Source organism: Crinia signifera, chromosome 6 (assembly GCF_055691185.1).
Source record: "Crinia signifera chromosome 6, ASM5569118v1, whole genome shotgun sequence".
NCBI classification, from domain to species: Eukaryota; Metazoa; Chordata; class Amphibia; order Anura; family Myobatrachidae; genus Crinia; species Crinia signifera.
In genome coordinates this window covers 146,237,095-146,249,426 of record NC_139222.1, presented here as the reverse complement: position 1 = coordinate 146,249,426, position 12,332 = coordinate 146,237,095, and the positions used below count along the sequence as shown (strand labels likewise).

At 40.2% G+C, this 12,332-nt stretch overlaps 1 protein-coding gene across 2 annotated transcripts; it reads left to right on the top strand.

Moving 5' to 3' along the window:
* Positions 1 to 2,478: 2,478 nt before the first annotated feature.
* Positions 2,479 to 8,439, top strand: LOC146008357 (glucose-6-phosphatase catalytic subunit 1-like). 2 transcript variants are annotated; one of them, XR_014444495.1, is made up of 6 exons: positions 2,479 to 2,779; positions 3,745 to 3,854; positions 5,177 to 5,285; positions 5,507 to 5,622; positions 6,554 to 7,824; positions 7,879 to 8,439. XR_014444495.1 is itself a non-coding variant. In XM_083147560.1 (5 exons), the coding sequence occupies exons 1-5, from the start codon at positions 2,550 to 2,552 to the stop codon at positions 7,060 to 7,062; spliced, it is 1,074 nt and encodes a 357-aa protein (XP_083003686.1). In that variant the 5' UTR covers positions 2,479 to 2,549; the 3' UTR covers positions 7,063 to 8,439. The 2 variants fall into 2 exon arrangements, 1 of the variants encoding a protein (XP_083003686.1); XM_083147560.1 differs by having other exon boundaries at positions 6,554 to 8,439.
* Positions 8,440 to 12,332: the final 3,893 nt, after the last annotated feature.

Here is a 12,332-nt window from a genome sequence, read left to right as displayed (position 1 = left end):
CTGGCAGTTATGTATGTAGCTCATCCATATTCCAAAGTGCTTTAAAAATAATATTTAGCCAAGGGGGAAATTTACTAAAGGAAATTTGTAAAAAATCGGTGTATTTGTATCCAGAAATACACTTATTTTTGACATTTACTATCCCGAAAATACGGCAATTCGTATTCGTATTGATAGCACATCAATACGACTACGAATTGCCGTATTTTCGGGATAGTAAATGTCAAAAATAAGTGTATTTCTGGATACAAATACACCGATTTTTTACAAATTTCCTTTAGTAAATTTCCCCCTAATCTCTGACCCAGAATAGGTTACAATTACTGTATAACAGGGTCCATATTGGTCGGCACCAATAATATATGCTTAGATTTACACAAGACATACATGAGCTGGTCTACATCTGGGGGGGGGAGATTCTGATCTGGGGAGCGATATGCGCATGTGCATGGTGTGAACGGCGAGTTGGTTATTCGCCATCTTGTTCACACCTAGCAGTGCACTCATGGGAACGCTGGGCATTGCCACGGTAATTCGGCGATGATGCACGTGCCGAGGATGGGCAGCTATTGTCACCAGATGTCACCTGCCCGCCCTCTACCCGTACAAGGTAGCCACAAATCTAAGACACCAGAGAGTGTCTTAGATTTGCGTGCACCTTAAAAATCATTTGATGGTTGGCGACCAACAAATGATTTCCTCCCCGCACGCAAGCTGCAAATAGATGTTTATGCTAAACATCCATTTGCACGTTTGCAGGGGAACTCGGCATGTGTGGGGGTTGGTGCTCGTGCGTGCGGCATTCAAAGAACACACAAAGCAGATTTGCATGTGAACTAGAATAACCTCCCTGGTCTCACGCCATTACTGAACTTGACCACTTTAAAGTTCCCCTTTCCTCCCTCATTCTGCCTCTACAAAAAGAAGTACAAACAGCTGTAGCAATGTGGCTGCATTTCATACACTGAGTCATTTGACTGAGGGGGGGAATTTACAAAGATGAGAGTTTTATTTCACATGGGATGTTGCTATGGACAACCAATCAGATACTTTCTATTATCTTCTAGAAAGTGCGAAATAAAAAGTAGATTCTGATTGGTTGTCCATAGCAACATCCCAAGTGAAACAGAACTCCCATCTTAGTAAATTCCGCCCTAGATCTGTTACTCAAACTGGTGCAGGCCTCAATCAGCCCGTGTCCTTACAATGCTGCCTAATCATGTCAGTCATCTGCATTTGGGACGGCCATGCCAGAATGAGGACAGTTAGCAGAATGTTCTGCTCTCTCCTACTTGCACTTGAAACTGTATTACCAGTGGCTCCTTTTGTATTACTTCAAGTTGCTTATTGTCTGGGTCCTGGAATACAGAGGCCCTATTTGGAAATATTGATGAAACATGTACAATGAGTGAATATTCTGGCCCTCATCAAGCCCCATAGTTCAATAAATAACACCCGCATTTAAGAATAAGGCCTCCTTATCTGTAGTAAGCCGTATGGTTCACATTTATTCAACAGATTTATCAATTACCCCCCAGCAGCAAAACTAGTGCTGAGTGGCAGATTACCCTGGCACCGTGATAGACTTTGCGGGGGGGGGGCAGCCTTTAAGCTCTTAACTAGGGGGGTGGGCAGCCTTTAAGCTCTTTTGCATGGCAGCCACCTATCCAGGACTTCCACGGCATCTTCATTCTTTACCTTGGGGGCGTGGCCTTTAAGTTCTATTGCATGGACACCATCACATCCTGTCACATCCTGCACACAATTAATATCCGTGCTCTGGTGTCTTACATCTGACAGTCATGATGTGTGACTGTAGTGTTACTCTTTAGGTTATCCAATCATTGCACCTTTCTACACAAGCTGTGGATCTCAGGCGCCTCCATTGGGTGTCTCAATAGAAGTCCAGACTGCTGCAAAATATACATGTTTTCACAGAATTGCTGTGTACTGAATTGCCGATGCAAAGGCCCTTGCGTCCATCTCTGAATTAGGCCAAAGTAGATTTGTGACATCTTTAATTAGTATATCGCTATAATTTATTTTTCCAGTGAACTGAAATAAACATCCTGTGCCATAGCACGCTATTCGGTTCAATACATTCTGCCCAACAATTGCAGTTAACAGACATGACTATTATTGGCAGGTACATGAACTTTTAATTAAATAAGTAAACTTGCTAGAACACAGGTATCCCACAGAGTGCTTAGCTAAGCATTTTCTATTTCCCCTACAACCTTGCATTCTGACGTCCTTTTCATAGAAAGGACTCTGCCCTTTGTATTGTCAACAAAGTTATTTTCACCGTTTCTCCATCATTTCACTGTAACATGACACTGGTCAACACTTTTCTTTCCCCTTATCCCTACCTGCGTCATCCATGATATATTGTCAACAATGTGTTGCTACAGGGATGCTCATGTGGGTCAAAGATCAGAGTGACGGGTTTAAGCAGCAGACAATATAATAGGCAGCTGCAGAGAACCAGAAACCAGATCAAGAGACTCGAAGCAAGTAAACAACTCTCCAAGAGCACAAGAGACAAAGACATGGAGAACGCAATGGATGCTCTTCATGACTCAGGAGTTCAAATGGTCGAATACCTCCAGATGAACTACAAGGCTTCCCAAGACTGGTTCATGTTCATCTCATTTGCTGCTGATCTCAGAAATACCTTCTACATCTTCTTCCCCATCTGGTTCCATCTGTGCGAGTCCGTAGGCATCAAACTTATCTGGGTGGCCGTAATCGGGGACTGGCTTAACCTTGTTTTCAAGTGGTGAGTTTTATCTTGGCTTGTGTTCTACATTTTATATATATAATGTTGAGTATCCCTTATCCAAAATGCTCGGGACCGGAAGAATTTTAGATAATGGATTCCTTATTTCAGAATATTTTTATATTTTAATGATGTATCTTTTGGTATCTTGCATTTATGTTGTACGAACACATCAACCACATGAAATACACACATATTTTATTTGTGCATAAAACAAGGTTTCAAAACATGAAACAAATTTTGTGTATTATCTCAGATACTGAATTTTAATGGCAAGCAATTACTGTCTTGCACATAGTGCTGTTACAGATGTCCGCCTCAACTTGTATAAATAATGTGTGTGTGTGTGTGTGTGTGTGTGTGTGTATATATATATATACACACACACACACATATATACATACACACACATATAGATACACACACTAAATATAGGCAGATATAAATCAAACACAGACAAAAGGCACAGCTGTAATAAGTAGTTCACCTTTAGTGAACTGAAATAAAGAGACAGGTGGAGAATAATTATTATTTCTGCACTGTTCTTCTAAGCATTTTATGTGTTATTTGTGATAGAACTGATTTACTAAAACCTTCTGTGAATTATTTTGTTTTTATTTGTATAATTATTATTACTAAATTTTATAAACATATATACACACACACACACACACACACACGTGTGTGTGTGTGTGTGTGTGTGTGTGTGTGTATGAGTAATTAACAACAAACCATTGTTAACACAATATATACAACACTTTATATATATATATATATATATACTGTATATGTATGTATATTATATACAGTATATCTAGCTATCAATATATATGTATGCATATAGACTGACAGACATAGAGATAGATAGATAGATAGATAGCATTCGATGGTTAAGATGTCATGATTGCTCTAGCAGGCCCAATAGTATTTCTTTGCATCTCATAGACTATGTTCTTTACTTTCAGGATTCTATTTGGGCAGAGGCCATATTGGTGGGTTCATGACACAGACTATTACAGCAACATGTCTGCCCCCATCATACAGCAGTTTCCGGTTACATGCGAGACTGGACCAGGTGCGAAAATTCTTCTTATTTGCCTAACAGTTGTTAAGTGATATTTGTATTACAGCTTGTAGAAACTATGCTAATAATTTATAGCATCCCGTAGTATCTGAGCTTTCAATTACACCTCAACATAAAACAATAAAATTTGCATGTGACCTATACTTTAAGGAATATAGATTGAAAGAGACCATTCTAATTATGTAATGTAGCTGTATTCTGTGTTAGTAATATATTCAGCACAAACAACACTGATACCTAAAGTCATGTTACTACAATAATGAGCATAAGAGATCTACTTATTATTTTGATAAAACCCTTTTCTGGTGTTTCCACTGGAAAAAGGCTTCTCTCAGCAAAACAGATCAACACTGGATGTCTCTGGAGACAGGCATACCACAATTTAGCATGCATTGGGAGAAGACCCTACTCTTTACGATCAACAGTGGTTCCAGTTGACAACAGTCAATAGGTCGACCAATATTGGTCACCAAGCAATAGGTCAACATGGTGAAAAGATCGACTTGCACCAGGTCAACATTGACAAAAGGTTGACATAAGCAATTGACCGACATGGCAATGGTCAACACATGAAAAGGTTGACATGACATTAAGTGTTCTTACTTAAGGACCATGTAGACTACAATTGGGAACAGTGAAGTGTGCCGAGCGAAGCAAGTCACGGTGTCCGAAGCAGGGGGGGAGGGGGGGTTGTATACGCACTACACTAATTGGGGGTACATATAAACATAGATACCCCCAAAAATGTGATAACTCCATGTCAACCTTTTCCTATGTCCACCATTTCCATGTTGATCTACTGTTTGCATCAACCTTTTGTCAATGTCGCCCTAGTGCATGTCAACCTTTTCTCATGTGTCCACATTTCACTGTCGACCAATAGAGCTTGACCCAAAATCCAGTTTAAAGCTGTGTACACATGGATCGATTTTTGGCTGTAAAACATTTCTCTTAACTAGACAATATTAATCTACTTTGCATCTCAACATTAATGGATTCTAAATCCTGAACAATAACTTTGAAAAGTTTTGTTAATTTGTTTTTCTTTATGCATAAATCATAGATGATGGTTGTATTAAGCAGTTTTACAATTCAAACCTTAAGTAAAATTTTTATGACATCAATAGGTATTCGATACAATAAAGATAAAATCTGAAGTAGACGCATACCATGTGGCAATTGCGTAACAGCAATTAACAAGAAGTAATCATAGAGCAGTAACTAAGGCATTTACAATAAACAAATCACTAAACAGGGGCCCATTTATGTGATAAGAACACGTGATTAACAGATTTGATTTTTTCTGCCCATAGGAAGTCCATCTGGCCACGCCATGGGATCAGCTGGAGTATACTATGTTATGGTGACTTCACTCCTCACAATTCTCCTGAGCAAGAAGTCTCCACTCACTTTCAAGAACAGGTGAATAATCTGAAGACTTCAACAATATAATTGCATGTTCCCTTGTTGGATATAATCGATAATTTGCACTGACATGAGTGGAGAAAAATAGTTTAAATGATTGGGGTGGTCATGCTATACCCCATCAATCATAAGTGATAACAGAAGATTTGGCCACATGTATATAATACAGTAAAATACAGTATAATATGGCTTACCTCTCTCTTATCTCTCTCCTATAGGTGCCTTCAAGCTTTTCTGTGGACTGGGTTCTGGCTGGTCCAGGTGTGTGTTTGCCTCTCACGTGTCTTCCTTGCTGCTCACTTTCCCCATCAAGTTGTATGTGGTGTAATATCAGGTAAGATGCTCCTGGAGAAAAAAACATCCAACTGTTTCCTGCCAGTATGTGTAATGCCAAGTTACAGCACAATTTCATTGTTTGTGGAACAAGTTGAGAGATATCAATGAAATGTCAGATACTAGCAATAGCAGGTTACCTATATGGAACCAGCTGGGAAGTGTGCTTGTGGCAAGGGTCTTGGTACATGTACAGTATAGAGGTTGCTTAATCCAGCATACAAGTAGTATTGTCCACAAAGGACAGTGTGACCGGTTCAGACCTGTTTGCACAGGGACGAATTCGGCCGCTCTGCGAACAGGTCTGTATCTGCTCCATCCTTACTCCCGCCTTACTAATAGGTTTGCAGGGTCTGTGAATGGATGTGTACAGGTATAGATTAATTTGCATCTGGCCGCCTAGAGGAAAAATTATTTGATTTTAACTCACAATCAAATGAGTTTTCCTCTGGTCCTTTAGACTGTTAACAGCTGCCGTGTAAGTCCAGGGTTATTGCGAACAAAACAGCCACTTCCAGCTGCCTGCTGGCATCATCTGGCTGGACCTAGTAGGCTTAAGAACAACTGCATTGTCCCGGACACTCCCAGCGTTTCATTGGTCACGCTCATGAATCGGCCAGGCTCCACCCCCACGCATTCACCCGTCACTCACTCTATGATCGGCTTGCAAATAAGAATTATTTGCTGAAGCCTAATGCAGCCAGGCATGCACAGTAGCCACAACCCCATTCCCCTAAAGTAGATCTACAGTCGTTCCTTTTAAAAAGTCAAAAAAACATAAGTACCAGTGGACACATTACAATATATAGCTTTTACCACAATTTTTGAGACTTGTTCTTGTAATGATTGACTTAGGAAGGGATTTGCTTATGCACATATCTAACAAAAACGGTATGATAAATTGTTAAATTTATTGTCAATTTTTATTGCAGGAATGGTGGTGGCAGAATGCTTTGGCAATGTCCAGTCCATCTACAAGGCCAGCCTGAAGAAATATGTGTATACAACACTCTTCCTCTTCTTCTTTGCTCTGGGCTTCTACCTGATCCTGAAAGCAGTGGGTGTGGACCTCCTGTGGACCCTAGAGAAGGCCAAGAGGTGGTGTGCTCAACCTGAATGGATCCACATTGACACAAATCCTTTCGCTGGACTCATAAGGAATCTTGGCATCTTCTTTGGCTTAGGTCTGGCCCTCAACTCCCAGATGTACAGAGAAAGCTGCCAGACAAAGTTTTCCAACCAGTTCACATTTCGCATCTGCTGCATAGCAACATCGTTGTTTGTGCTCCATGTTTTTGACAGCTTCAAGCCTCCTACCAAAGTTGAAATAGTCTTCTACATCCTCTCATTCTGCAAAAGCGCTGCTGTTCCCCTGGCCTGTGTAGGAATTGTTCCATACTGCGTTTCCCATATCACCAATAAGAAAGAGAAGATTCTATGAGCTGCTTGTACTCCATGTTACCTGTAGCAGGGTATGGACACTTAGACCAAGGACAATTTCCCAAAAGGGTTGAAATCTGCATTAACTTATTCTTCATGCAAGCTATAGATAAATGTTATTTTGCTAGTGACAATTTATTAATCACTGTTTCTTGGAAACTGTATACCAATTACGATGGCCACTTCAAAGAATGGACAAAACAAGCAAATGAAAAGGAACACTTGAAAAGTGGCCTATAGCTGGGTACACACTTTTACAATCACACAGCTGATTGGGTTTCATGCTTATGATCAGTTTAGCAGTGTGTACCCAGCGTGACCCGTGAGGCTACGGCAGATAGGTGAGCGGTTCCTCAGTGGGATTCTGAAAAATGTAAAACACAAAAGATGCTAATCCGGACTGTTAGCAACAGCGTTGTAAGCGGTTTATTGTTATTGCAAAGGTCCTGCATACACACCTATACAAATGTCGGAGCGTTCACCTGGTATTGGGTGACGAACCAAAGATTGTATAAAATGTGTACCCAGCTTTAGTAAGAACTAATACGGCCTACACACATGCCGATATGAAGGCATTTTCTAAGCGATTTTGCTTAGTTTGGCAAAGTCGCTTAGCAAATGCCCTCACATAGGTGTGTGTGTGTGGGGGCTATATCTGCAGCAGTGCGCGTCCCCGCGCGTCTTTATCGCTGGCCGAGATTGATGGACAGTGTCCATCAATCTCGGCATCGGCAGGGTTCTCCCACCGGAGAACAGTGGCGCTGTCTGCTCGCTTAGCACACAGAGCTGACAGCTCGCTCTGTGTGTGGGCTGTCAGCTCTGTGTGCTATGCGATAGCGGCGCAGCACAGCCCGACCTAGCATAGCTAGGTAGCCCTGCACACATCGCTATGTGTGTAGGGCCCATAAGTCTAATTTGAGTTGGGAATCATAGCGGATTAGTGAAATAATAAATGTGTGGACCTCACCATAGGGATGGTAATGTCCAAGTTACATATGGACTAGGTGTAGATGTACATGTTATAGTAAATGTCCAGCATACTTGGGGACTAATGCATACCTAATTTTTTATACCAGTAATATCTCCAAATGATGGAATGCGTTAGTTGTAGCAATATGAGCGGTTAATAAGTCAGCGGACTGCCTCTTTTAAATGAGGTGCTAGGAACCTATTCAGTATTAGTCTCTCTAGATTGTCCATCCAATTTCTAGTTACATCTGGCCAACTAGTATTTCAGTAATATACTTCAGAGAAGTCAGTGGTACTTTTAGCAAAATAATAATTTATCTGTGTTTGATATGCAGATCAAAGCTAGTAATATTCACATTATTTTGTATTGTATTTTTGCTCCAGTTTTTAGAATTATTGTTAAAATAAATATGTTTTCTTAAAAACAAAGGTGTTTTTATTACACTATAGCTGCATGCATCAATAAACACAAAATACGAACAAATGTAGAAAAACAATAACAAAATATGTTAGAAATGATATAAAGTGAAACATTCTCCAAAGTTAATTTCTAGATTTATTAGATCAATACAACAAAACTAAGCTACAAAAATGGAAACATTTCTCTTCCCTCTTCCTGCGGGAAGCCATATGCTATGCCAGTAATGTACAACCGGACACCCTTTAAAGGCCTCAAGTACACACCTCAAACCTTAAAAAAAGGAAAATCATTACCCTTATTTCAAGGATAAAAAATACCCATAAATAGAGCTTGGCATCCTCGTGTCACCCACCACAAAATGCCCCATGTGACCCCCACTTGCTCTGAAATTTCCTCTATGCCCTGGAATACTTACTAACCACAAAATGTCCCCACATGCCACTCAAACCTCCACAATAAAATGCCCTCAAGCAATCGATTACCCTCACATGCCTTCAGGTCTTATATGTATGCCAAGATATTCCCACTTGCCACTTAGAACACCCTACATGTTCCTACGGGATGCATTCAGCATCCCGGCAGTGGGAATGCCGATGTTCACAATACCAATGCCGGCATCCTGAGGGAGCCGCTGAGGCCAGTGAGGGGGGTCCGGAAGACCATTGAAGAGTCAAGCAGCTTTCAGCAGCCATAAATTGAGAGACACAGAACAAAAAAAACTGGAGAAGCAAGTGATAGCTGGGACAATGTCAGGGGAAGAGGGTCTGAAGGGGAGTTAGGGGATCAGTCTGTACTAAGAAAGTGCCTGAGATTGGGAAGAACTCTCCTCTCCACAAGCTACAGAAGTAGATCAGACTGACATCTTGCCAATTGGCAGGACAACAATAACTCAATAGGTCGACAGTCCATAGGCCAACGTAACAAGGGTCGACATAGTCAAAAGGATAACACATGCAATATTCAGGCATGAGTTTTACATTTCTTTTTCCAAAACAGGTGTCTTTTCATACTTTACTATCCAAGTGAACATTTAATAGTGCCCAAAGCATGGTGAGCGAAGCAAGCCACGCGAAGGGACCTGGTACACTTACACAGTGTCCATGTCAACATAAGTCGACATAGCCACCAAAAATTGTGCAAAACTCATATTGACCTTTTTCATGTAAACGTTTTGCTTGTGTCAACCTTTCGACCAGGTCAATCTAAGCCATGCTAACCTTTTCACTGTCGACCAAATGACTGTTGAACTTCTTAATGTCGACTCTATGAAATATACCCATATAAACATTATGCAATCTATTCCACTTCAAGGCAGGCGACATATGTGATATGTCACTAATTGAAATAAATGAATAAAAATGGACAGTGTTTATGTTAACGCACCTCTCTTCTTACAAGGTTTGGCAGATTCATAGCTGTGAGGGAAGTTATTGGCATAAAGATGTACTCTGTGCTGAAAACCAGAACAAGAAACAGATTCCTGTCACTGGCTTTCTTTCCTTTAACGTCCTGGCTGAAACACGCATTCTGCACGCATTCACTTTCAGGCATCTCACCTGTCACCTACTTTCAGCACAGATAACACAGCCAATGTCCTAAAAACAAATGCAGAGGCATGTACGGACAAACAACTAGACGTGTCAGGAAGGAGTTCTCGGTCAAAATGTTCATAAAGTGTCAGAACTCTCAAGTACTATCTGTCACTTCTTACTACATTTGAACAATCTGTGGAAAACTAAACCAAGTAACAAACATACTACCACAAGTCCTATGGAATTCACATAATTTTTAATCTGTATACCAGTATGTTAATATGTCTCTGGTGCTGTGCTGCAAAGTGGTCTTTGAAGCAAGCCAGATGGGAATATAATATGGGAATCACAAAGCAATGTGTAGGGGTTGGACTAAATTATGCAAATTACATCATTTTAGCCCCACCCCTTACATTTCTCTAGTTGGGGGTGGACCTAATGATGTGACACCCCTGGAAGTGGCCAGCAACATCTCCTCTCCAGTCTTCTCCAAGAGAAGAGACTCATAGGAGAAATGTAATAGGATGAGATATTCAGAAAGTGAGAGATTTCTTAAGAAATCTCCAGGGTTTTTTTAAAGAGGCAATTATTCACACTGCAATTTTGAAGTGTAAATGATTGCCGCTTTAAAAAAAAACCTGGAGATTTCTTATCAAATCTCTCACTTTCTGAATCTCTCATCCTATTACATTTCACCCATACTCTCCATTTCATTGTTATGGGAACTTTTGAATGCTAAACAGATGAAAATGAAACTCAGCAGAGCGTGCTTTATCCTAACCAACTATACTGACTGCATTTGGATGTCATAAATAGCTATTTTTAATGCTGCTGTGTAATGTTATCCTTACTTTCCCTTGGAATTGTTTTGTTTTTACAGCTGAAATTTAAAATTGGAATTTATTTGAAACTATTGCTACGTTATATTTTACTAGACCTTTGTGGGTATTCTGTATCTATTCTGTCAGCATACATCACGAGTGCACTATGGATGACTTTTTGTTTATGCATACATTTGAATATTCCCTCTGGTCAGAGACCTCAGTAGGTTTCCCTAATTTGCACTGGACTATGGTCAGAGCCATTGATTGATCACCTTGATTAGTTTACTAGTATATTAATTCTGAGCATGCGGCTTCCATAGTCCTGTGTTAGCATGAATTCCTATTGCCTTTTAAAACAATAACCAGGGCCAGACTAACATATTTATTTTTATAATTACTGGCACACATCCTTAGAAAACCCTTTAATGGAAAAATTATTAAATAACATTCTAAGTGATGAGCCAAAAAGAGAACAACTCTTGGGATCACTGACTAATATAAAAAACATGCCACGCAGCAGGATTTTAAAAATCCAAGCGCTGTTTTCTTTGGCTCGTTATTTACATTGTATTAGTTAGGGGCCTAACACCCCCCTACTGAATAGCAGCGAAGACCCTGCCAGGGTGGTCTTACAGATTTCCTTTTCTCTGTATTTTTGGTTGAATACTGTACTATTTGCTGCACAAGCGTATCTCCCACATGTGAGTACCGTTGTGTTACAGCTATGAAATCTATGCTCTATATTAAGTGAAGTAGCAAAATAATGTCCTCTTAAGGCAGGCATGTCCAACGTTGGCCCTCCAGATGTTTTGAAACTACAAATCCCAGCATGCTTTGCAATAGTTTTAGCATTCTCTATTAGCAAAACTGTGGCAAAGCATGCTGAGATGTGTAGTTTTAAAACATCTGGAGGGCCAACGTTGGACATGCCTGTCTTAAGGATTACTGCTAAATGGCAAGAACGTAAGAAATATTTTTGGGTGAAGCATTAATGACTTACATGTGATCCAGGGACATAATGACAAGGTTACATTGATCTCAATGTTCAATGTTCAATGAAGATTTATGGGAGCATACAGAATTTGTTCAAATTCAAAATGAATGTAGTCCATTCCTTGGCAGTATCTGCCTCTCTGGGATCCCATAGGACACAACTAATCCAATTCTTATGTTTCACAAGATTGCGCGGAGATCGACCTTCACACGGCAGACATTATCGTTCCTAGTTGCAGTCAAAATGGATTATAAGAACAAGTTCTCTGAATGGAAAAAAAAAGGTTTAAAACTCATGTCAAACTTTTCATGTGACCATTGTCAGAGGGGGTTTCCAACTGTAATCCATAATCTCCCACTGTGCTGCACATACGGGAGTCTCTGGGAGTGGCAACAGCCATGAAAATTGATCTCTTTATACACTGGATACTGTATGGAATATAGTATTAATATTTAACAGTACAGCTGGTCTATAGTATAGGTTGTTTCAAACATTTAAAGAAGATAGAAAGATTCAAAAAGACGGTGGCTA

What these genes read in the sequence shown, in the direction of transcription:
- LOC146008357 (XM_083147560.1), top strand. Translation starts at nt 2,550, where the DNA reads ATGGAGAACGCAATGGATGCTCTTCATGACTCAGGAGTTCAAATGGTC. An exon ending in CTTAACCTTGTTTTCAAGTG is followed by an intron (nt 2,780 to 3,744) that starts GTGAGTTTTATC and finishes CTTTACTTTCAG; the next exon opens with GATTCTATTTGGGCAGAGGC. An exon ending in TGTATGTGGTGTAATATCAG is followed by an intron (nt 5,623 to 6,553) that starts GTAAGATGCTCC and finishes TTTTTATTGCAG; the next exon opens with GAATGGTGGTGGCAGAATGC.